Here is a 26,140-nt window from a genome sequence, read left to right as displayed (position 1 = left end):
ATATATAATTTTCAGATCTCTACTGAATCAGAATATTTGTGTAATTACAACCACTTTACATTTTTCAACTGATAACACCAGTAGCCACTGATAATCAGATGGTGTTTCAGATTGTTCTTGTCTGCTACTTTACTTCTATATTTCATCTCCTGTAACTGCTCTGATGTCTCACTGCAAAATGGGTTGGACGGATTCTGATCTCGTTTACACAGATGTAACTTCACTGACTTTCCTGAAACGGGTTCACAGTATGGTGTGAATGAGATCAGAAACCCCCCAGCGCCAGAGGGCTGCTTTAAATATTGAGTCATGTTAATATTTGTTTATCAGGTGAGAGAGAATTCCGGAGTCTTTCACTAGGTAGCTATTTAATGTTTATTTTTATTTTGCGGGCTGCCTCGCAATATCCTGCAGAACTCTGATTTTTTTATTGATGAAGTTTTTATTTTCAAATTTCTCCTTTTAAACCCGTAGCTCTCCTATCAATTAACTACCAACTTGCCAAGTGGTTTCATTGTGTCAGGTTGGATTTGTTTATTGACTGGGGCAGAGTTGTTAAGGGGGAAGGTATTTTTAAAGGCTTCAGCATAATTCCCAAAGAGTTGGCATTTGTTGGAAGATTACTTAAAATGAGTAAATACAAACAACTCAACGAGCTTTCAAAAGTGAATATTATTTGAGAGGCAGCGAAATGATTTTTTCCCCTCTTGAAATTGACATTGGACATAATTTAAATGTCCCTGTGTGGGTGTGAAATTTGATGTGCAGGTGCATGGGCATCCATATGGGTGCATTTGTGTGTGTGTGTGTGTGTGTGTGTGTATGTATAGATGGGGTGTGTGTGTAGATAGATATAGATATCACATAGGCACAATCCAATTATCACAGGATGTTTTATCTCTTTAGATCACTGCCAGTTTGAAAATTTGAAGTGTTCGTGGTTAAACATCCATTCAGCTGATCTGGATAGACCTCTGAATAATGTAGACCTCTGAATAAACGCATCTCTCATATGCACTGAGCATTTTAAATAATAAACACACTTACACGAAACAAATCTCGAACTCTCATTGTTATAACAGGGACATGCCGAGTTCTGACAACTTTCTTCCTTTGCAACTAAAATGTTACATTCCTGGTTATTTTGAGCTTTTAAAAATGTGGTTGGCGATTATTTGCTCCCGAAACGGTGCCTTTTAATTCCTTTAAAAATCTATTCTTGTTTCTAGGATGGTTTTTTTTCATATTATTTTAGCTTTGAGCATACTTATTTTTTAAACAATTTGAAATAAATCCCCTAAATACATTAGGGCTCTTGACACCATCCGTCCTCCGTGGAGGCTAGATCTGACGAACAACAGGAGAAAGTTGGCTGGCATTTCATTAACAATGTTAGTTATTATTTCTGAAAAGCCCTAAAGAGGAGAAATATTAAATTTATGTAATGCAATTTTCATTTTTAAGGGGGCTAAATTGCATTAAACACAACTTCATTTCCTCGAAGTGAATGATAACTGAGAGAGCCTGTCTTTTCTGCTTAGCCATGGGGGTGGAGTGGGGGAGCCAACCAAATTGTAAAACAAAGTATTTTGTGTCTTTTAATGGGCTAGGGAAAGTATTTCAATATATTCAGTGGAAGGGCCAATGTTCCTGCCAAACAGCAAAGTGATCAATAAAAAGCAATTAATCAACTAAATGGTGTTTTAAACTCTGTTCAGGAGAGCTAAAAACCAAACTGATGAGGCTAGTGCCTTGAAGTGTTTGTGTGGGGGCCATATACACAGGTGCCGGGAAACTCGGGAGTATGATATTATTTCATAATTAGGTTCCACTGGAATATAGATATGGCAACATTTGTCTCCACCGTAAAGGCAATTGATTGGTATCTTTGAAGTCATTTGGGAGGCGAGCTAAATTTCCAATCGCAGTATTTCCGTGTATTTTAAGTGTCCCAGTTATTTGATTTACCCCTTTTTACACTTTTTAAAAAAAGTAAAGAATATAGTAATCGACTTTTAAATAGCGATGTGTTTTGGACTATGGGGTGTGTGTGTGTGTTTCATTCTTGTTACACGCCACGGAATGCCATTTCAAATGATTGAAGACACTGTGATCTGGAAATCGAACACGTCTCTCTTGGCACAGTTCTGACCAGGAATAAAGTTAGTAACCTCATGTTGGCATCCGCAACAAAACCTCTTTTTTTGGCCATTTTCTCACTGGATGAAACGAGCTGAAAGTGTGGAGAGAGGGGGACATTCCAGTGGCTAAGAGGTGCCCCTGCAAAACGTGGGTTGCTGAGCGATGGCTGGCAGCTTTTCCTGGCATTTCTCTGCTTTTGGATTCGGAGCTCAAACCTGACCCTGACACCCTCCTTGCAAGCTGAAATCTAAACTGCTTCTCCCGCTGAATAAGTAAGAGCGCGCCTTCTTCTAAAACCAGTGAGCTCATATATTTCTAAGTATAAACTGAACCCATTTGACATCTCTCTCTCTCTTGCCTGCGTCCCCCAAATAATTTAAAAACTCCCCAAGCCTGCAGTTGTTTCAGTGGGAGAGGTCCCCGGTTTGTGCGTGAGTGTTTGGCTGGGGTACACGCGCTTCTTAACTCGGCTTTATTTCCATGTAGACACAACAAAAATATATTTTTTTGCGTTCCTGCCTGGAAGCTTTGGTTTAGCAAAATGATTTTTTTTTTTAAAGAGAAAGTCCCTGTATTTGCTGTTTCCATCCGAGCCCCTTTGGAGCTATGGGGTGACTTTGATTTTTGGATATGTTGTAAATATTCCCCTCCCGCCCCGACACCAGTTCGTCCGCCCCAAGCCCCTTCAGCACCGACGGGCTGGACAGCGCCTCCGAGAGCCCTGTCGTAGTTAGGGGCAGATTTGTCAAGGCAGTATCCGAGGGGACAGTCGCTTCAACCACAGGGCAGCCTACAAAAAACTTTCTCGGTTCAGCACTTGGGGAGGGAGGAAAATTACCGCCACCCGGGCTCAGACCCCAGCCAGGGAGCCGCCTCTGTCTAAACGCGACCTGATCTCTCTGGAAAATCCGCCAGTAGCTGCTCATCGATTGGCCTCCATGGGGCCTGTTTGGCTTTGCAGCTAGACACACAAAGTGCAACTGGAGGGGGGAAAAATAATCCCCCAGACTCTCAACCCCTCACAACAAAACCATTAACCGCAGAGGAGAGAGGATCATGGGGGAGGGGGGCGGAAGCGGGGCATTGCCTCTCTGGGTCAGTGGGTGGGGGTTTTTTTTTTGGAGGGCGGGGGTGGTTGGAGCATTTTTGAGACCCTTTGTGCACTAGGTTGAAATGTGTAATGTTGTGTGGGTAGCGTGTGCGTTGCCCTGGGAGGGGGGGAAGTCAGGCGGGACCGAGTTCAGGTTACCAGCTGGAACCCAGGCGATCTAGGGGGTCTGACTCCAGGGCTGTGAGCCTCTACCCTTGACCTCGCCCAGCGGGGGCTATGACAGTAGTAGCCCTTAAGCCTCTCCCCTCCCTGCGTGGCCATGAACCTCCCTCCCAGTACAACACCCGGATCTCTCATGTAGCCTCTTCCCTTTCTAACAATCCCCCCCACACCCACACACACACACACACCAGCTCCCCCATTTTAGCCCTGCAGCAGGCAAGCTCAATGGAAGAGGTTGGTGCACAAATCTAGCTCGTCTGTTTCACACACACTCCCCTTCTTTCTCCGTTCACACTGACCCCACAGGAGCACGTGCAGTTCCCGGTCCACTCTCTGCAGCTGTTTTGTTTGTTTTTAAAGAGGGAGATGAGCCCATCTTTTAATCCAGCGGCTGGAAATCGGTTGGTTGGTTGGGGTTTTTTTGTTTGTTTGTTTGGTTTTTTTGGACAGGGACAATCCTGCCTCCTTGGACCGGTTAAAATGCAGGGCAGATTATCCAATTTCCCAGAGCGCACCTGGTGAGATTTGGGGCGGGGGGGGGGGGGGGAAGGGGACACACATTTGTGGTGTGTCCACCCCACTCCGCCCACTGAATCCTAACTTCCTCCCCACTCTTCACTAAAGAACCAGTCTCCCCAGTCTTTCTCTCTCTCTCTTTTTTTACGCTGGCTTCGTAGATTGCTGCATACTGCATTGATTACTTCAGTGATGTCTCTTTGAGGAAAAGAGGGTAAATATTCAGAAATGTTCCATGGAACTTAATCCTTGGCGTTTTCCAGGTTGTGAACCATAAAGGCTCCAGCTGGAGAGAAGGATACAGCAGCTACGGATCCTAATGGAAACCCCCCAGCCCTCCCTTGCAACTGGAGCTTTTAAGATCCTTTGAAGAAACTGCCAACCATGAACTGATTTCTCTGGGTCCCTGTGTCTGTAGCCCCCCGGACTCCCCTTTGCTCGCCTATTATCATTATCGTCATTTTATTAAGATGCCTGTTTGAATACACTTACTTAGATCAGACAATAGGATGAATCTCTTTCCATTTCACTAGGTCTGAGATCCATTCACAAAAGGGGATTAGGATGTTCCCCCAATTAATCTATACACCGGGGGACTCTTGGAGAGTTTTTACTTTGTCCCAGGGCCGCCGGTATCTACTTTTGTAATTGTTTCAGTTGAAATCATTGTGAGTTAAGGGGAGGGGATTCGGATACTACATCTGCATTTTGCAGAACATAGATACAGAGGCTTACCAAGATTTAGAAGCTGTTAATATTGTGCACAAAGCTAAAAAAATCTCACGTTATTGGCTCCGTGGGACCATTATTGGTCGGACAGGAATGATTTTAAAACGGACGAGTCCCGTTTAAACCGCCTTTCAGCTCTGTGGCTAATTAAATGTCCCCTTATATAGTGTGAAAGGTTATGAAACTCTCATAGCTTGGATAGTCACACTTTTTCCGTCTACATATAAGCAAGGCAGAGAGGTGAATATGTGTGTGTGATTTATATATTTAGATTTGTATATATTATATATAGATTTTTTGGTGAGTTCTGTATAAGAGAGAAATCACAAAAATATAGGAACATGCATTTGCAATTTCTATACTATTTAGATTTACATGGGGTTTTTTATGATCTTCTACATAAGGTAGGTAAATCACAAAAATATCAGAATGGACACAGTTGTGTGGCTTTATATAGATTTATAACCCAAGCTTCCACATAGACTCTCTAAGTGGGTTTGTATAGATTCATCTATATTTAAATACAGACTCTATATAGATTATTTGTGATCTCATACATAAGAGAGAGGCATTACAAAAATACAGGTATTATACAGAGGAGAGACAGAGATTTCCTGAAATCCACGAGGGACTTCGCTGTTGGTTCGACGTGGAAGGGGCTCAGATACCACGGTGATGGGCAGCAGTGTAAAGCTAGACAGATATGGTGTATTTATTCAGTTGGATAGATAAAGATATAAATATTTTGGGGGAAGTATTAAATATACATTTTAACCCTGAGCCACGAAGTATTGCAACAAACTGCAAAGTCAATATAATCTAGATTTCCGCCCCCCCCCCCACGCCCCTTTTCGCTCTGTCGAAGCCGGGCCCGATCGGGTTAAATCAGGTTGGTCGCTGATTGCACATCTGTCAGATTTTAGGCTTGGTGACGTGTGAGAAGCAGGAAAGCGGAGTGTTTGCTAGTGAAATCGATGAGAGTAGCTATGGGCTGGAGTAGGGCAGTATTCTCTGGAGGGAGGGAGGGAGGGAGAGGGGAGATCAGTGTGTGTGTGAGTGTGTAGCAGACACAAAGAGGATGGAACTGTTCTGAGCTACACCTATTAAAACCAGAGGGAGCGAGAGATCTGATCCTTCCCCCCACACCACCAAAACACAGCCGGTAGCTAATTGCTGGAGCCCGCTGCTGCTTTGCAAGCACTTTGCTGGAGATCTCCTGGACTACCCTAAAAGGGCTGAATGATCAGGGAAGAGGAGACCTTTCCTTCCCCTCCACATTCCCGGACACAGGAGCCCCGCTGCTGAAAGCTCCAGGAAGGGGGGATCTGAACCCCTGCTGCTGATCTGCATTTCTTTAGTATTACTCTTCTTGTCGTTGTTGTTTTTATTTTATTTGTTTATATTTTTACATTCCTCCCCCCATGCCTAGAAAAAGCACCCGCCGGCACTAGGTAAGCCAGGTTCTTCATGAACTTTCTCACTTTGATTGGGGTTTAAAGGGAGGGGGTGGGGGGAATCCTCCAGCCTCCCTCCCCCCCCCGGCTTCCTTCCCCCAAATCCATCCAGCATTGGGTTAGAATGTGTCCAGTTTCTGATCAGTTTGAAGGGGGCTTGTGTGTGGGCTGGGGAGAAATGATGAGCCCTTGTCTTCCTGGGGCTGCAGCTGAGACCAGTGGATGTTAGATTTCCCACACTGGAGACAAGATCTGGTCACTGAATACAGAGGGGACTTCCCGCTTTGGCTGTCCATCGCCACTGATAAAGGCAGAGAGGTTTCCTCAGACCCCCTTGAAATCTGGCAAGCCCTTCCCCGCACTCAAGAACCGAAAGATTAATGAGTCGCAAAGTAGATAAAGAGAGGATGCACTAGCCGGCAGCCATGAATGTCCAGCTGGGTTTGGAGAACACCGGGGACATGTCCAGCCAGGAGCAGGAGCTGATGCATGGCCAAGGCAGAGCTTTACACTCCGCTCTCTCCAGACCATCTCTGGTGGCCTCGGTGCTGGACGGCAGTGAGTATCACCGAGCCGAGCACCACCTGGCCACCTCTTTGCACCCGGGGCTTGGCTTTGGTGGGGATTCGCCCACCGGGGCCGCCAACAGCTACACCACCTTGACCCCCCTGCAGCCGCTGCACGAGAAATTCCACCACCAGCACCATCACCACCAGTGCCTGCCGGTGGGCAACGTGATTGGGAGCTTCACCCTGATGAGGGAAGAAAGGGGCCTGGGTTCCGGCGCTAACTTTTACAGCCCTTACCACAAGGATCTTGGCATGGGGCAGAGTCTGTCGTCCCTGCCCAGCCCGAACCTGACCCCCATGCATAGCTACAGCCACTCTGCCGGACACTTGGGCAACGAGAAGATGGTGGTGGCCAATAACTTCGAAGCCCACCCTGCCATGTTTGGCAGGATCGACCAGCACTTTTCCAGGGAGCTTTCCCCCTCCCAGAACTCCACCATGGGATCCCCCAACAGCATGGGCCAGCACCACTATGTCCATGCCCGGCCAGACGTGAATTCCAGACCCAACCAGCCCATCTCCACCCAAACCACCGTCCTCTCCAGCCAGCTGGAGGAGATCAACACCAAAGAAGTGGCCCAGCGGATCATCGCTGAGCTCAAGAGATACAGCATCCCCCAGGCCATCTTTGCCGAGAGGGTGCTGTGCCGGTCTCAAGGCACCTTGTCAGACCTTCTCAGGAACCCTAAGCCCTGGAGCAAGCTCAAGTCCGGGAGGGAGACTTTCAAAAGGATGTGGCGCTGGCTGCAGGAGCCCGAGTTTCAGAGAATGGCAGCTTTAAGGTTAGAAGGTAAGATATTTTTTATGAGCATGATCAGGAACTGAGCCTGGAACAATACAGGGATATATGGAGCTGCCTCTTGATTTTGGGGAGAGAGAGAGAAAGAGAGCAAAGGTCACCAGCTCTGTGACTCTGCTAATCTCTTTGCAAACTGGAAGGCCTGAATGAAGCCGCAATGCACGAATAATTACACCCCGAGCCTTTATTGCTTGGTAATACAGATCAGAGCTATTGATTAGAACTTGCAACGTACACGCCCACATTATGAGGGGTGGGGGTGATTGGGTTGCAAAGGAATCTCCGGATGCCTTCCTTTTCCTGCATTCCCCTGTATTGTTTCGGGGTGGTTTCAACATACACACAAGGGGCTTCATCATTTTTTCTCCACCTGCCTTCTGCCCTTTATGCTGGTAAAGCCATTTTGTCACCTCACCCTGCTCCTCGTGTTGCCATGGTGTGATTGAATGTCTCAGCCTCACGGTCAAGATGGAGACCTTGTTCTCAATGGTTGTATACCATATCCCGTGGCGTGGAAGCCTGAGCCAAAGCTGATGGGAGTCTCCACTGATTTCAGCGAGCTTTGGATGGGGTCCAAATAGCACTGAAGACAGCGATGTTTCTGGGCTGCTGTTATTATTGTAGGGTCAGTGGGAGGAAGTTGTAGGGGAGAAACTCCACAGATGGAGGATTTACAGTGCTGCCCCCTTGCAACAGATGGGAGGGGACGGCCTTTTTCATTGACCAAAACCCCCAAGATTTTCTAAAGTGCGGGCCGGAATTTCAGCTGGTATAAACCAGCGTGACTCCCATTGGCTTCAGTGGCACAATCCTGATTTACGCCAGAGTCCTGGTTGGGCAAGCCAGGCTGGATCAATCCCAAGGCCCATCTCTCCTAGTATCCGACTGGGGCCGGCACCAGATGCCTCAGAGGGAGGTGTAAGAAACCCTGCAGTGATGTGACAACCTGGCGTAGGGGCTTCTCCCCCTAATAGTCTAGAGCTTGACTTAAGTCCTGAAGCAGGAGACTCTTAAGCACATGATTATCATTAAATGTGTGCTTAAGTCCCATTAAAATCTAACATCTAATATTAACTAATATCCTTTTGTAGGGAGGGACTTTGCTGAATCGAGGCCAGTTGAGAATTTGACCCTTATCCAAAGCAAGGCTCCTAAATCCCTATTTAGGCTTCTAAATAATTGGCCTAATTTTTTTTTCCCCCAGCCGTTACCGCTGGGAGCTGGTGAGCGTTTAGCGCTTCCAAAAATGAGACTATTTAGTGGCCTCAATATGGATCTAGGAGCCTAGCTGTCGTCCTTCGTTTTGAAAAATCTTGGCCCAAATCTTGGTGGCTGGTGATTCTTCAGATCATCGCTGCAGTTCAATGAGTTTGCATGGCTGGTCGGAATGATTCTGCTTCTTTTATGTTCCTTTCTCCTTCATGCTTGCGAGGCTCTCCCGTCATCTTCAGAAGGGATGGTGCGGTTGAAAAGCGAAGGCTGAAAGATAAAGCCAATGCGAGGCACTGGCTGTGTTTCAGGCTCTCGGCCTGGTCCTGATCTCTCTGACTTGCCTCCCGGTGAGCCAGTTAGCGGTGGTTGTGTGCGTATGTCTATTAAAAGCCATGTGACAACGGCCCTGGCCCCATCATATGACACAGCAGGGCCCTGCGATAACAGCTTCTCTTTGCTCGTTAGCCGCTAATGATGCTATTGGGAGGCTTATGGCTCCATTGGGAAAGGGGAAACAAAATGGGGGTGTTTGTGGCTGGTGGGAATGATATTTAGACACCCTAGGACTCTCCCAACCCCCAAGTTTTATTGCCGTCTCTTAGCAGGAGAAGGAGCAGGCCTGGGCAATAGGAAGCAGGGCAAGCTCAGGGACTGAGCCATAGCGTCAAGTCCCCCGGTGGCTGCCGTGAGCTTTAGATCCGGCGTTTAGTTATTTTCAGAGGCATCTCGCTCCAGTTGTGTGCCGTGCTTTCCGTCCTCCGGCTCCTCTCGTTTTACCTTGATCGCGGCGCGAGACGTTGGCAGTGTTTAGTCCTGCCGGGGCTCGTGGGAAAGCAGAGGGCTTCTCTTGGGTGCGGTTCCACACGCACGTCTATTCCTAGGGCTGGGGACGGCTGTGGGGGCTGCACTAGCTGCATGAGGCCCTTCCTCACCTCTGATTTCTAGCATTGACTAAGAAAGCCATTGGCGTGGGGTTCTTGTCACAGTGCCCAGGCCCTGAGGTTAGCACCGTGAAGGCCGAGGGCCAGATCCTGTGATGCCGAAAGCATGGCAGAGGGGTGGTTGGTTGTGTTGTCCTGATCCGACTACTGAGCCATGCAAGCTGCTGTCCCCGGAACTGTCGGAGCAGCCTCGTGGCTGCTTAACATCGGGCAGCAGCGGCTGTCTTCGATTGTGTCCCCTCTGCTGTAGCAGGGTGGGCAGCCGGGAATGAAGCTGTCCAAGAGGTGTGGGGGGCAGAGAAGGGTATAGAAGGCCCCGCTGCACACCAGCCCCCAGGTTAACCCAGCAGTGGTGAATGTCTCTCAGTATCGTCGGTGGTGACTGCGTTCCTGTGGGCTTGTGTTGCGTGATCTGGCCTGCGGACGGTGACCCTGGTCTGCATGCAGGCAGCCACTGTCGCTAGGGCGGAGCTGGTGAGCACCGGGGAGTTAGCTGCAGCCCTGTGTTAGCAATGCCGGTTTGGCTGGGCTAAGAGAAGTGTTCGGCTTCCCGCTGCACTGGCTGGAGGGGTAGGCTTGGGGCAGTAAACCTCTAGTTTGCAATTCCTATGCTCCCTGGACTTGGAAGTTTGAACCCCAATAGAGTTGACTCATCTCCACCCTTCTGGGAGAGATACACTGAGCTCCACGGGGCCTGTCGCCCTTTGGATGATCCCCAGAGAAACCCAGGTCTGTTCTGCATGGATGAGAAAACCCACCCAGAGAAGGAGAGTTGCCCTCACAGATTTTAAGGCCAGAATGGCTCCGTTAGATCATCCAGTCTGACCTCCCGGAGCACAGCTGAGTTCTAGCATCTCTTCCAAGCAAGCAGCCAGTTTTGATCTGAAGATATCAAGAGATGGAGAATGCACCACTTGCCTTGGCTGGCTGGTCCAATGGTTAGTCACCTGCACTGTTAATAATGGGAGCCTTTTTTTGAGCTTGGATTTGTCTGGCTTCAGCTTCAGGCCATTTGGTTCTCATGCTGCCTTTTTCCACGAGACCAGTGGTTCTCAACTGGGGGTATGCAAACCCCTGCGGGTGTGCAGAGGTCTTCCAAGGGGTACATCAACTCATCTAGATATTTGCCTAATTTTACAACAGGCTACATAAAAATCACTAGTGAAGTCAGTACAAACTAAAATTGACAGGGGTTTCAGACCCCGACCAGGAATGTCTACACTACAATTTTTAGCCCCCCAGCGCAAGCCTGAATCAGTTGACCTGGGCCCTGAGAATCACTGTTGCAGGGTTTGGTCTGCAGTGTAGACTTACCCTTGGTCTCTCCCCATAAGGCATTTTCTCCAGTCCTCAAATAATTTTTGTGTCTCTTCTCTGCCCCTTCTCTAAGTGTTCAGTATCCTTTATAAACTCTGGTCGCCAGAACTGGCTGCAGTATCCCCATAGCGGGGAAATCCCATCCCTACTCGCTACTTCCCTGTGTTTACGTCCAAGTATGACTTTAGCCCTTTTTTTCCACAGCATCACAGTAGGAGCTCATGTCCAAGTGTTTGTCTCCTATGGTCCTTAAATCCTTTTCAGTCACTGCCTTCAGAGCCCCGTTCCATAGCTATGGCCTCATGTCTGCGGATTCAGTTGATCCCTCTGCCACTGTTCAGCATACTGCAGGCTAGACGGTTGTTTCCACCCCAGAGGTGGCTGCCTACCGGTGATTTATGTTATTATTTTTGGTTATGCCGTAGCGCCTCGAAGCCCCAGTCATGGACCAGGCCCTCACGGTGTCCAGTCCTGGACAAACATGGAACAAAGAGGGGGATCCGGCCCCCAATCCAGTCTTGTTGCCTCCACTGAGTAAGAGCCACCCATGAGATCAGCCCCTGTGCTTTGGGCTCTGAGCTGGCCCAGCGAACGTGGGAGACCAGAAAGGACCTGGGGGCCTTCCTGTGCTGCTGACTTTGAAGTTGTGCCCGGCACGGGGCTTGGTGGGATTGTGCCCTTATGCAACAGCACACACGTCCCTCTGCCTGCGGCCCACCAGCAGCTGTGCCACCAGAAGACTCGCGCCCATCAATCCCGCTTGGCGCACTGGCACCATTACCGGTGGGAAGTGAGCTGCAGGGAGGCATTCCGGGGGATCAGGATTGGGGTATGGAGGCAATCCCTATTTCAGGAGGAGGCGAGACTCCAGATCTCTGGTTGGGGGAGGCTGCAGGTCGCTGGGCCCGGGGAGGGAACTCAACATCAGGTATTTTTGCCAGCCACTTTTTGCCAAGAGAAGCCGGGCTCGCCGGGGTTCATGGCGAAATCTTGACTTGTGAAAAGGGGCCCTCCGTGCCGAGGTATCAGGTTTTGCACAGGGATTGTCCTGCAATGTAAATCGAAAACTTTGCACAGATCCGGTTACACTGCACGCAGTGACGCATTCCCCAGAAAAACAGCCCTTGTCAGCGGGCGCTACTCCCTGTAATAAAGTGGGGCCGTACTCCTAGGCTCTGTTCCTCCCCCTGGCATGTGGGGCCCCCTGGGGAGGGCGCTTTCACCTCTCTGGGCTTCTGCTTCCCCCTCCTCTCCAGATGAAGATGATCACTCATCCGGAAGGGTGGTGAAGGCTGATCAACGTTTGTAAAGCACTTTAATGCCCTGGGATGAAAATGGAGCATAGGTTTTGTGCCACGCCCCTGAGGCAGGGCGAACTTCACCTGGGAGGAATAGAAACGTGTTTATGAAATTTTAAAACCAAACAAAAACTTAATGGGATCTCCCCCCTGCGCGCGCGCACACGCTTTTTAATATACATTTTCCCGTGCTGTGTCAGGACAGGAGCATGGAGCCTGGGCCTGAGAGCCAGCAAATGAAACTGGCTAGACGTAGGTAAAGCTACTTTTGCTATCCAAAGCTGAGTGAAGTGGAAATCAGAGCATCCGTGACAAAAGTCAATTGGGGGGGGGAGGTGTGTGTGTGTGTCTTAAGGTTTTATATTGCTGCCCATCACTGTGACATCAGAGCACCTTCCCCATAAAATCTATAGCGTGATATATTTAAACAGAAAAAGAGAGGGAGATTATTTAAATCAGTGGTTCTCAAACTTTTTTTTCCGCGGACCACTTGAAAATTGCCGACGGTCTTGGCCGGCCACTTAATGATCTTTCCAAATGTTGATTGTCCCGTTAGCTCACTATTGTAAAGGGCTTTGGATAAAAGCGCTACATAAAAAAAATGAATATTAATTAACTTTTTTTTGTTCTACAAATAAAAGCACACAACTCATATTTTAATTGCAGCAGTCTTACCTTTCTAATACGAGGGATGTGCCCTCTTTCCCCCGCCGCGGCAGCCCCTGAGCTGGGGCTGGGAGGGAGGGGGTTCTCTCCCTGGCCACAGCAGCCCCCGAGCTGGGGCAGGGAAGTGTGTGGGGGGCTCTCTCCCTGGCAGCCATAGCCCTGGAGCTGGGGAAAGTCGCCTCTTTCTCTGGCCGCCACAGCCCTGCACATCCAAAATTCCCTCCGCCCCCTCTTCTCACCCCACTGCCCCCTCCCACCTACTCCCTATTCCCCCCCAGGCCACCACCTCACCTTACATGTGCGTCTTCTCCAGGATCCAGGCACCTAATTAGGGTGGGTGGCCCTTCATTCTTGTGTGCGGCCGCCCAGACAGGCACCTTAGAGGGAACTGTCCGGGGACCACAGTTTGGGAACCTCTGGTTTAAATACATTTAGGTGCCGAAAGATGCAGATTGGCGCCTAGTGGGAGTTTCAAAAGTGCCCACCTGCATGTTCAGGTGCCTAAAAACCTTTACAAATCTGTCCCCGGGCCTTTTTAAAAGATGACGAATGCTTTTAGGCACAAGCACCTGGCCCCATGGGTTCCTGAGGTCTGACTGGGGCTCCTAAGTGCTATCCCAATACAAACAGTCAGTAACAGGTGTCCCGGTTTTCAGACGCCAGTCTTGAGATCTTGTTTTCGGAAGGTGGGAACTCAGGCCCCTGTAAGATGTCTCAGGTTGAGCTTCCAAACTTGCTAGTCCCTTTCGAAAAATTCTCGGCCTTACGCGTGTCACTTTTAGTACAATCAGCTGTTACCATACTATGGGATTGCAGGGAAGGTTGTTTGGGTTTTTTTTTTTTAAATATTGATTTAACTTGAGATGAGTCTCTCTTTAATGTAGCTAGATTATTCCTATTGATTTGAAACTGAGTCCCTTTACAGGTACGTGGCAGATACACAGGGTCCAATCCTGCTCACGCTGAAGTCAGTGAGCGTTGTGCTGTTGACTACAATGGTGGCTAGCTGTCACAAGATCCAGCATCCCGGACTCCTGAGAGTAGCGTTGCTGAGTCCACTGCGATTACTTGCAGGAGCAAAGGTTGCGGGATTTGACCTGTTGTACTGCCAGCTCTTTGCAATTTTATTGTGATGCTGTTGGGTTTTCTTAAAGCCCCAGCTCCTGGAGTCAGGTGATGATGTAAGAATCTTGCATTGCCGATGACTTTTTTTATTATTATTATTTCTAACCTTTGGAGTTGTAGAGAGAAGCTTGCAAATGTGGCTGTTAAAGGCTCCAAGAGGAGATGACAAATAAAAACAACCCAGGATTTATTCTAGTTAAAATTCCACGCCTTTAGATCCAATCACGTGATTTTTTGGGGAGAAGGCATTAACTCATGTTGTTTGATTGCTTGTGGTGGGCAATACTAACTCCCTATAAACTAATAGCTTTCCTGAAACAGTGGGAAAATTACAACTAGACATCAGCTGAGATCTTATTAATTTTGCACCATTAAAGTCTATGTAGGTTTTGCCATTGACTCAAAGGAGTGCAGGATCAACCCTTTAGAGACTAAATTTAAAAACGAACTTGCGGGACTTTCTCTGTTTCAACCTAAGGCAGCCCCTTTCCAAAACTGAGGGTGATCGGAAATAGGGCTCCTAGAAGGACAGTGCTTGTTAGGAAAAATACAGTAATACTTAGAGGCCGCTTCTCTGCCTGAAGAATACATAATAAAAAGTCGGCCCACTCTAGACCTTAATGTGCAGTTTGACCTTTTTTCCCAGCTTCCTTAGATAAATGTGCTTTGGATTTACAAACAACATGCAATTGCGACGAGGCTGTCAAAGGGGCAGGTACCCTGCCTAGCCTGAGCCTCCAGAAACTCAGACTGGTCTGGTGCCTGGGGTTTGGGACTGGACTGTCTTTTTGTTCCCGTGTGCAGCACCTAGCACGTGGGGGCTGGGGTCCAGCCAGCCAGGGCGCTGAACGGGGGTTCAGGAGGTCAGGGATCCTGCCTCTCCTCCTGGGCGAGTCACTGACCCTTTCTGTGACTCAGTTTCCCCTCCCACCCTCTTTAGCTTGTAAGCTCTTTGAGGTAGGGACTCTCTCTCTCACTGTAGCAATAGGGTCCCAGTCTTGACTGGGGACCGTAGACACTACTGTAATACGTCTCTGGCTACCCCTGTCCTTTGAGAAGGGAGTGTGGTTGAGCTAGCATACTCACAATAGAGTGTAGCCTGGCTGGGCACGGGCCAGGAGGGGCCAACTGCCCCGATAGGATCCTGCCTGAGATAGGAGGCAATACTCAGGGCTCCAAGCCCCTCTGCTCTGTTTTTATCACGCAAGCTCGATGGCAGCTAGCATCAGTATCAAGCTGGGAATCACGCCACCAGCTTGAAATGCGTCCATACTCTATGTTCTAGTTTAGCTCGCTGAGTCAACTCTCCGCCCTGGGTGCTACCTCCGTTTAGTCTCCTGAGGGCTGTGACACTTTGGTGTAACTCTGGTTATGGGGCTGAATGTGGGGGCAGGTGGGAAGTGTTCATGGCTATCCAGGAGGTCTGGGAGGATGATCGGTGGGTCCCATCTGGCCTTTGACTCTATAAGCAATACAGACCAAGGCTATTGCCGTATAAGTAAGAGTTGGATTTCGATTTACTTATGGCCTTAGCTGTGTGAAAACAAATACCGCCCCAGACTTCAAACCCAGGCCAAATGGAGCCATATGCTGGCAACTCATAATCAGTAGAAACTTTAACGCACCAATAGTGGATAGTACGTCTCATCCGTGGTTCTCCAAGGAAGGTGAGTATCGTTAGCCCTGTTTTACAGATGGGGAAACTGAGGCACAGAGCAAGGCTGTGGGCAGGTTAGGGATGGAACCCAGGAGTCCTGATTCCCAGGACCCTAGCTACCTCCCACAGCAGTTCTGTAGCCATTTTTCACCTTAACTGTGCTTTACAAACATTAATATATCCCCTTGGCCCCTCCTGGGGCAGGTCAAACTATGGGATTGGCCCAGCAGCCTTTCAATCAACCGGTGTTTCCTCCCCTTGGTGTTCAGGTCTGAGTCTCTGTGACCCATCCATCTTCAGGAGCCCAAAACGGGGGGTGCAAAGCGCGATTGTCCTGATTTGGTGGCGTTCGCAAGGCGCAGGGCTCGGACGGCTGGGCCCTAATTCTGGAGAGCGTGTTGGGGAGCAGGAGAGCAACAATCCCCCTGATATGATGTATCGAGGGGGAAACATCGGTCTAGCTCTGTAACAAATGTGCTGGCGAGGCGTCAGTCCCACAAGCCGTTCCATGCTGTAGAACCCCGCCCCAGAACCCCATTCATGTGACCCGGGCTCAGTGCGGGTGCAGGGATCCACACGCAAAGCCCAGCTTCCCGGGTCTGAGACCCCGCTACTTAACAAACTGTACTTTGTGCTGCAGGGAGTAGTCAAATACTGATAATCATGGAATATCAGGGTTGGAAGGGACCTCAGGAGGTCAGCTAGTCCAACCCCATTTTAAAGCAGGACCAACCCCAACTAAATCATCCCAGCTGGGCCTTAAAAACCTCTCAGGATGGAGATTCCACCATCTCCCTAGAGAACCCATTCCAGTGCTTCACCGCCCTCCTAGTGAAATAGTGTTTCCTAATGTCCAGCCTAGACCTCCCTCACTGCAACTTGAGACCATCGCTCCGTCGCAAGCCATTATTACTTGTATTGGACTAGAGCCTGGAGACATTGTGAGCGGACACAGAGTGAGAGGCAGTAGTCTCTGCCCCAGAGAACTTAGACGAGACAGACGAAAGGTGTGTGGGGAGGGAAACTGAGGCACCAAGCGTGGCTGTCCCACTCCCCAAGTCACTCAAACAGGCCCATGGCAGGGCAAGGAATAGACCCAGTCTAGTGTCTTAGCCCTTAGATCTGAATGGTGAGTAAAAATGTTGTGGTATCATGGGTAAGTGTGATGAAGTTGTAGCAGTAGGAACACTCTGCTGCTCCAGCTTTGCTGGGAAAAGGGGAGAGGGGGCTGCTTTGCGGGGCTGTTGCATTAGGGGGTGCACAGGTCAAGAAGGGCATAGACCCCCCCCCCACACACACACACTCCTCCAGCTTCCACACCAGAGCCTCCTGGCCTGTGTGTTTCAGCGCAGAAATCCAGGCCCCCTGGGGGAGTCAGGCTGGCCATTCCAACCCCACCTCCGCCGCAGTGAGGCACGGCGCGTCCCCTTGGCAGAATCCGCTCCAGTACGTGACCCACAGACAAAACACTGGGCCTTGCTGCTGCAGAGGAATCGAAGAGCGAGGCTGGGAATCGACAACGGGGGGGGGGGGGGGGGGGGGCGAGCAGCAGCAGCTGCAACGGGGGCTAAACAGAACCGGCTGGAAAGCAACCGAGTTGCCCCTGCTCCCACTGGAGCTAGGCCCCTGGTTTGAAGGGGAGCAGCCTGGTGGATGGAGACAGGGATCCCAATTTTTGTGCTAATGCCGGTGTGGCTCCGAGCCAGAGCCCGCTGAAATGCCGGTGTGGCTCCGAGCCAGAGCCCGCTGAAAACCCTGGAAATTTGCTAGTGTAAAACCAGGGAGAGACCAGAACTGGGCCCAGTCCGTCAGCCCTGCTCTTTGGAGCGATCTCTGGATCGGCTTCCCCCTGGAAACCAAAACCAGGTGCCGCTCAGGCCAAGCTTCCCCTGCCCCACACATCTCTCCTCCCCACGCGTCTCACCCCCTTCAGGGGTCCAGGTCTGGGCTCCACAGCCTGGTCGTCAGTGACCCAAAGCTGTTTCCCTCTGATGGCTGCTTTGTGTGAAACGACTTGTTGGGTCTCAGCCCCTGTTATCAGAGACAAAAACATCCAGCACCATGATGATGCCCTTGGGGGGGGGAACTACCTGAAATGGCTGAATTGAAATAAAAAACCGCGGGGTGGGAATCTTTGTTTCAAGGCAACTCAAAATGTCCAATGAACGTTGAGTTTTCTGATTCAATGGAAAAAATAGTTTTTGGCTAGGAACGATTAGGATTTTTTTGGGGGGGGAGGTTTTGGTTTGGCCCCCGCACCAAAAAATCCAGTGGTCGCTCAGCATTATTTTGAAGCACGGGAATATTCCCTGCTGGAGCTCTTTGGGGCTGGAGGAGTATCTGAATTCTGCCCAACGGTCGGTCAGAAGAAATCATGTGGCTCTAGGATCTTTTCTGGGCCACCTTCAAACACACTCAGAGAGCAAACAGTCTAACAGCTGTCATCCTTCGCCCTAGGAGCGCCTGTGATCGCAGGGTCTCGTAGCACTTTCCTAGCATCGGTTAATATAGTCATTTGCAGGAGGGGAGGGTCAGCACCCCCATTTTACAGATGGGAAAACTAAGGCACAGAGAGGGGAGGGGATTTGCTTGAAGGGACACAGGAGGTCGGCTGCAGAGATAGGAAACCCACACAGGGTATGAGACTGGGAATCCTGAGTTCTGTTCCCACGTGTGCCAGTGGCTTCTTTTCTGTGAACTCCACTTTCCCCGTTCGCAAAATGGGGCAAAAGATACTGACCCTGCGGGGGGGGGCACTTTGAGAGTCTTACTGGAAAGGAGCTGCTATTTGTGGTATTATAAACACACCCCTTTCCTGGAGCTGGGAATAGAACCCAGGTGTCCTGTCTCCCAGTCCCCTCCTGCTCGAACCACTAACTGCGCTCCCTAGTCTAGTGTCAAAAATGTAAATGAAACATGCATGTCCCTGAGAGACAGAGCAATTGACTCCTCTCCTGTTTGAATGAGGCGATGCTCTGTAACCTAGACCAAACGGCTGGGGTAAAATCTCAGGGGTTGGGGGCGACACGTGGGAGAATGAAGTCAGACAGCTGGGGACTGGCTGGGCTGCACGTTACCAGTGAGAAAATGTCCCCTGCTGTGGCAGTGGCTGCTGCTCTGTCATCTTAGGATCTGTGCCAATTCCAGCTGGGGGAGCCATGAGCCGGACTTCAGGGAGCCGGGTAATTAGCGAGAGGGGAGCTGCTCTAGATTTGACGGGCAGGTCGAGCCAGGATGTTGGCTGGGTGCAAACAGAGACAAGAGAGGGAGAGGGGCTGGGGCTGGGGCTGGGGCTTAGGCCACAAGCCTGTCATTTAGGAGATGTCCCAGCTAGGCTCAATTCCTTCTGCCACAAACTTCCTGACCCTGGGCCAGTCACTGAGAGTACCTCTACGCTGCAGTGAAAAACCCGCGGCCGGCCCGTGCCAGCTGATTTAGGCTCGGGTTCAGGGGCTGTTTAACTGTTACGCAGATGTTCAGGCTCAGACCCTGAGTGGTGGGAGGGTCCCAGAGCCTGGGCTGCAGCCCTCACCCGAACGTCTACCCTAAGCGTACGTCTACTCTGCAAAAAACCCCTAAAAACCATGGCAACCAGCCTCAGCACCCGGGTCTACAGACTTGCAATGGCACTAAACATAGCTGTGTGGCCGTTCCTGCTCAGGTTCTGAAACCAGGCTGGGGGGGGCGGGTACCCTCTGGGATGTCTACCCTGCCTTGTGAACCTGTATCTGTGGGACCTGGACCTGTGGACTTGGTGTTTTCAAGCATCCACGCTGCGTTGTAAACCTGGGTTTGCAGCTGCTGGACCCACGACTTGCAGCGTACACACTGCCCTGTGCAAACCTTCTCGCTCAGGTCTGCGGCTTGAGCTGCGTCCACACTGCAAAATGACAGGGCTTTGATCAGAGTTTCAGCGGGACTCAGGCTCAGACACCCCCCAAGACGGGCCATAGGATACAGGTCCTCAGGGGTTGCTGACCCACATCAGACTGATTTGTGTGGCGATGGATAGGGGGTTGGGGCTTAAACCTGAGTCTGACCCAGCTTCACAATGCAGTGTAGACGCACCTAGATCTAACTCCTGGTGGGGGGGTGGCTGCAGGGGTTTACGGACCCCATGTCAGCTGAGGATGCAGACAGGACCAATGAGTCAAATCTGCCCAGCCCTCCATCAAAGTGGCAGCTGCTCCCAGCCAGAGCAACTCTGAACATTGGGCAAGGAGAAGCCCACAATCGGGAGAATTTCACTGAGGGACACGGTGCAGATTTCTGCCCTGGTGGCTTCACGCTGAATGGAGAGCGGCTCCTGCAGCCAGGCGATCCCCAGTGCCCCATTAAAGCAAGAGAGCGGGGTTTAGTGATTTGAGCAGGGGAAGCCAGCATTCCTGGGTTCTAGTCTCTGCTCTGGGAGGGGAGTGGTTCCTAGTGGTTCATAGATTCATAGATATTTAGGTCAGAAGGGACCATTATGATCATCTAGTCTGACCTCCTGCACAACGCAGGCCACAGAATTTCACCCACCCACTCCTGCAAAAAACCTCTCACCTATGTCTGTGCTATTGAAGTCCTCAACTCATGGTTTAAAGACTTCAAGGAGCAGAGAATCCTCCAGCAAGTGACCCGTGCCCCATGCTACAGAAGAAGGCGAAAAACCTCCAGGGCCTCTTCCAATCTGCCCTGGAGGAAAATTCCTTCCCGACCCCAAATATGCTAAACCCTGAGCATATGGGCAAGATTCACCAGCCAGATACAACAGAAAATTCTTTCCTGGGTAACTCAGATCCCACCCCATCTAATATCCCATCACAGGCCATTGGGCGTATTTACTGTGAATATTTAATGGTTAGAGCAGGAGACGTGGGCTGGAGGACTCCTGTCTTCTGTTTCCAGCTCCTGAGGGGAGCATGAACTAGCGTCTGGGCCTGGGATCCAGGACTCCCAGGTTTTATTCCTGGCCCTGAGTCTCTGCATGCCCTCAGGCAGTAGCATCCCCCTCTGTTTACCCATCTCTCCTAACACCCCACAGTGCGGGGCTGGGAAGCTCCATGACATTCCCATGGAAAGCACCAAGTAATGTTGCAATCCCTGGGTCCATTGTTTCGGCGGGGTTGGGGGCTGGGTACCAGATGGACGTGGCAGGGACGCAGACTGGTGAGCAAGGCAGGTGCCAGAGTCCATCCATGCCACAGAGACCCAGGCTGCCATGGGGGAAGGGAGGAGGAGAGAATTCCTGGCTGATTTCCAACCTCCCCTGGGGTGCTTTATTTAAGGGAAGCCATTGATTTTTTTTTCTCTCTCTCTCCTCCTTGCAGTCAGTCAGTCAGTGACAGTCACAAGCTAGTAGTCAATAGCCCACAATTCCCTGCGCCCGATTCCCCAGGGGGGCTTTTCTGCAAGGGAAGCATTGATTTTGGATTTGCCAAAATTCGCCCCCTCTTTTTGCATCCCTCCCCCAGCCTGTGTTTATCCTCTATGCAAAGCGAGGGCAACATTCTCTACGGAGGCAAGTCCCTGGAAGCTGATTCTCGTTCACACGGTGGCTCTGGGAGCGGCCTGAGAGTGGGTGTATTTACAGGAGCGACGAATAAGAACTGGGCCCAGCTGAGAGACAGCGTCAGCAGAGATTCTTCCTCTCAGCCACCTTAAAACCCAACCTGGCCATGGCGGCCGGGTAGCCACGGTGCCATGATGGAGGCCATATTGCTGGAGTCCTGGGCCAGCCAGCCTTCCTCTGGGGGCTGGAATCTCCATCCTTAGAGGTTTTTAAGACCCAGCTTGACAAAGCCCTGGCTGGGATGATTTAGTTGGGGTTGGTCCTGCTCTGAGCAGGGGGTTGGACTAGATGACCTCCTGAGGTCTCTTCAACCCTAATCTTCTATGATCCTATGAGAGAGATCAGGCCCTTTGGACTCAGCCATATCTTCTCCGTGGGCCAGCGGCTGTTTTTTAGCTCGGTAAGGTTTCGTATCCTAGCGAAGATGCTTAAAGGAAGCGTTGGCTGTTCCCAGTGTTTGTTCTCCTTCAGGGCTGGGGAAGTTCCCCCAGCTATGGGTCTTTTAAGGCTTGGGGGCTGGATCCAGTTGGGAAAGGACTGGCCATGGGGTTTTCAGGGGGCGGGGCCAGAGAGAGCAGGAGAAGTGACCTTAAACGACAGCAGGTCGTGTGGGAACAGCGGAAGCAGGTGCAAATTAAATCGGGGAAAGGCCACGTGGACGGAGCATGGTTCACCACTGAGTGCAGGGGACTGACCCAGAGAGCAGAACTGGCCCTCCTGGGCGTGAAGGTTTGGGACCTGGTGATCATTGCCCTGACCCAAAGTGTGTGTGTGGGGGGGATGCTGACTGGGGAGCAGCGTACCCCCCCAGCACCAGTATAAATGCCCGCGAGAGGAGCAGGGCAGCCAAACGTTCCCAGGCGTGAAGGGGCAAGGTTGCATCCTTTCCTTGGGCATTGACTCTCCCAGCCCCTCGCCCTTCCCGGAGGGTGGGGGCCGGTTACCCCGGTGCCCCTGTGTCCAGAGAGGATCCTGCCGATCTGCCTGGCCTTTCCCATTGCCATGGCAACCCCCGGTGGGCGATTTATCTCTGCAGCGTGATTCATGGCCACGCTCCCTCGTTGCCTGCGTTAACCGTGATGTCACCTGCTCCGCTCCCAGCATCTCTGTCCTGGTGTCTAGGTACAAGGACTAGAGCAGGGACGATGTGCCGGACCCCACCCCCCGCCCCGGGCACGAGGGCACCGAGAGAACAGGCTGCTCTGGTCCTTTGGGTGAATCGTAGCTGTAGGGCCACGGCTGGAGCCGACCCAATGGGATTTGGGCACCTAAATCACGTAGGCATCTTGGGATCCCAGCCTGGAATCTTAGGGCCAAAATCCCCCTCTCAGTCACACCCGTGAAATGGGGAAGTCAGTGACCTTACACCCAGGAATCTGAAGGGAGCTCAAAGCCCTGACTGAGGTCAGGGCCCCGTCGTGCCAGGCCCTGCCCAGACACACAGTGACCGAGGTCAGGGCCCCATCGTGCCAGGCCCTGCCCAGACACACAGTGACCGAGATCAGGGCCCCATCGTGCCAGGCCCTGCCCAGACACACAGTGACCGAGATCAGGGCCCCATCGTGCCAGGCCCTGCCCAGACACACAGTGACCGAGATCAGGGCCCCATCGTGCCAGGCCCTGCCCAGACACACAGTGACCGAGATCAGGGCCCCATCGTGCCAGGCCCTGCCCAGACACACAGTGACCGAGGTCAGGGCCCCGTCGTGCCAGGCACTGCCCAGACACACAGTGACCGAGGTCAGGGCCCCGTCGTGCCAGGCCCTGCCCAGACACACAGTGACCGAGATCAGGGCCCCGTCGTGCCAGGCCCTGCCCAGACACACAGTGACCGAGATCAGGGCCCCGTCGTGCCAGGCCCTGCCCAGACACACAGTGACCGAGATCAGGGCCCCATCGTGCCAGGCCCTGCCCAGACACACAGTGACCGAGGTCAGGGCCCCATCGTGCCAGGCCCTGACCAGACACACAGTGACCGAGATCAGGGCCCCGTCGTGCCAGGCCCTGCCCAGACCCACAGTGACCGAGATCAGGGCCCCGTCGTGCCAGGCACTGCCCAGACACACAGTGACCGAGATCAGAGCCCCGTCATGCCAGGCACTGCCCAGACCCACAGTGACCGAGGTCAGGGCCCCATCGTGCCGGGCCCTGCCCAGACACACAGTGACCAAGATCAGGGCCCCGTCGTGCCAAGCACTGCCCAGACACACAGTGACCGAGATCAGGCCCTGTTGTGCCAGGCCCTGCCCAGACCCACAGTGACCGAGGTCAGGGCCCCATCATGCTGGGCCCTGCCCAGACACACAGTGACCGAGATCAGGACCCCATCGTGCCAGGCCTTGCCCAGCCACGTCCCTGCCCTGAAGGGTTATTATACTCATTTTAGCGGCTGGGGAACTGAGGCCCAGACAGAGGACGTGACTCGTCCAGGGGAGCCTGTGGCAAAGCTGGAATCAAGCCCTGCTCTCCCAGTTCTACTCCAGCCCCATCACCATGAGGCCAAGCGCCTGCTGGGGACTTGCTGTGTATTATAGACTAAGGGCTTTTAGTCAAACAACTCGCCCTGACTTCGCTAGGCGCTGGGCTGAGTCCGGCTTTCAGGCCTGACCCTCAGCCCCTAAGTACATTCAGTGTCCCTACGCCTCGCAACCTGCCAGGGCTTTAGCCCTAGCGCTCAGCGGCTCATCCTTTCCCGTGTTCAAGCCAGTGCCGCAGTCAGAGGGACCCCTGCCCCGCTGAGCTCCACAGGAACTTTGCGTTGATTTCAGTGGGGCGCAGGACCTTTGGGCCTGATTTCCGAGGGACGCTGAGCCTCCCCCCAGCTCCTGCCAAACCCAGGGGGAGTCGCAGGTGCCCAACGCCAGGGAAAAATGAGGCCTTTGAATTTCTGCCGATCCAGCCATCTTGTGAATTTCCGGCTGTGGGCCCGTTGTGACATTACCAGCAGAGCTGTTATGGGGAATATGCTGGTGGGAGAGGGGGAGCAAGCGGGGGCCGGGGGGGAGTGAGACTGGGGTTGCAATCGGCTCTTAACAAGAGCAATACACAAAATGGAGTGGGGAGAGAGACAGAAAAGCAGGAGAGTTTCTTTGCCAAGGGCTTTGAGATCTTCTGTTGGAAGATGTCCTGGAAACAAAATCTTGTCCCCTGGGCTCTCTCTTTCTTTGGAGCCAGTGGGGCTGGTCGCTGCGGGGAGGCTGGGTTACTTGGCTAGGAGGAGATCGGTCCAGATGGACAATTCCTGTCATCCCATTGTTACTAGTTAGAACTAGGGATTGTCACCAGTATCACCTCCACCCATCCCGGACCCAAACTCCTCCCCATCGAAGTTTGAGGGTGTTCAAAGCCTGGATCTGAATTTTTGTGGCTGGCACCCATCTTGTGTCAGACCAGTCTTGGGTGGGGTCTTTATGTACTAAGACAGGAGACATCCCCCTCCCCCGCCACACACACACACAAAATAGCTGTTCATCTATTCGGGGCCTCTTTGGCTTTGAAAGGGGCATCTGGCAAGAGGACCCCTTGTGTGATGGTGACAGGGTAACGGCTGCCCCTGTGCGCTAGAGCAGCTGGTTTGGCTCGAATCAGGCACCCTCAGGGCCGGATTAAGGCAGAGGAGCGATGGGCCCCAGCTCCTGCCGTCGCTCGAAGGGAGCAGGAATGAAGAAAAGCTTGAAAACGTGACTGATGCCTGCCTGAGTTCGCAGCCAGCCTGAAACGATAGCTCCAGGAGGCGTGAGCCCCGTGAACTGCCCCATTCTGCTTGACTCTGGAACCTGCTGCAACCTCAGTGGGAGGTTTGGGTTACAACTGACAGAGCAGGGGCTTCATCGGAACCAGCAGAGCTCGGCCCCCGGTCCCCTGCTGAAGGAGACCATGCTCCTTTCAAGCCTCCCCCAGGGCTGCTGAACAAACCCCAACACCCCCCCACCCCGCCGCCAATTCCATCCGTGGCTGCTTCAAGCCCGGCTTGGCAAGGGTTAACGTGAAAGAGGCTGTTGCTTGCAGACGCGCTGCTTGGATCTGATCAATATTTTCTATCAGCGTGCGGCCCCAGACGAGGAGCCAGGCGGGGAGCGGGGGTGGGGTGGGGGCTGGTTGGGGGCGGGGGGCACAGCAGGAACTGGGTGGGGGAGGAGGGAAAGGCAGGGCCCTCATGTTTCACAGCCGTAAGACAGACACATAGATCATCGCTGGATACAGTGGTGCCACTTGGGGAGAGAAGCCTCTGTACAGCTGGCGGGGGGGCGCGTGGGGCAGGAGGCTGGGGGTGGGGGGGGGAGCGAGGGGGTGTTGCATCACGTGGTACGCTGCCACCGGTGCCCTGGTGCCACTGGGTCACAGGTGCGCCAGGGCTGACAGAGACGTGTGCAGGCCCCGCTTACACCGGCTAGACCCGCAGGTGCATTCTGGGTGGGTGTGCTTGGCATGCAGGGCAGTGTCGCCAGCTCCCGTGCCGTTTGGTGCTTAAAGTCTCAGCTCCTGGAGTCAGGTGATTCTGTCAGCTGCAGAGAAATGCTTGAAAAGGGGACCCCGAACGGCTTGGACAACAGGAGACAAATCAGAAGAGCCTCGGGCTTGTTGCTGGCTTAAAAAATATCATGGTTTTTAAGGCAATCTCAGTGCCGTGGCAGGTTCTACCCGCATGGGCTGGGTTTGCTGGGGGGCACTAGCTCCCTTCTACGCCTGGCTTTACAAAGAGGAAGTTTAACTTAAGCTAAAACATCCAGCCCTCCAGCTAGTCCTTCGTGTCTCTACCAGGCCTTCGTCATCCTCACCGCTGATTTCAGCCCAGCTGCAGCCTCTGTCTGCAGTTCTCCCGCTAGGAACTACAGAGTCACCTGTTTATTCTCTAGCCACTGACTGAGGCCCTGACTTCGGGCATGTC

General features: G+C 52.1%; 1 protein-coding gene across 1 annotated transcript in view; it reads left to right on the top strand.

Moving 5' to 3' along the window:
• Positions 1-6,115: 6,115 nt before the first annotated feature.
• Positions 6,116-26,140, top strand: part of LOC102937140 (hepatocyte nuclear factor 6) — a 31,259-nt gene continuing 11,234 nt past the window's right edge. The window contains exon 1 of the mRNA XM_007068140.3: positions 6,116-7,473. Coding sequence (XP_007068202.1) covers positions 6,540-7,473 — 934 coding nt within the window. The 5' untranslated portion in view covers positions 6,116-6,539. The remainder of the gene's footprint in view (positions 7,474-26,140) is intronic.

This window comes from Chelonia mydas, chromosome 24 (assembly GCF_015237465.2).
Source record: "Chelonia mydas isolate rCheMyd1 chromosome 24, rCheMyd1.pri.v2, whole genome shotgun sequence".
Lineage (NCBI taxonomy): Eukaryota > Metazoa > Chordata > Testudines > Cheloniidae > Chelonia > Chelonia mydas.
Note: the sequence above shows the minus strand (reverse complement) of the source record. Positions and strands in the feature narration are given on the sequence as shown.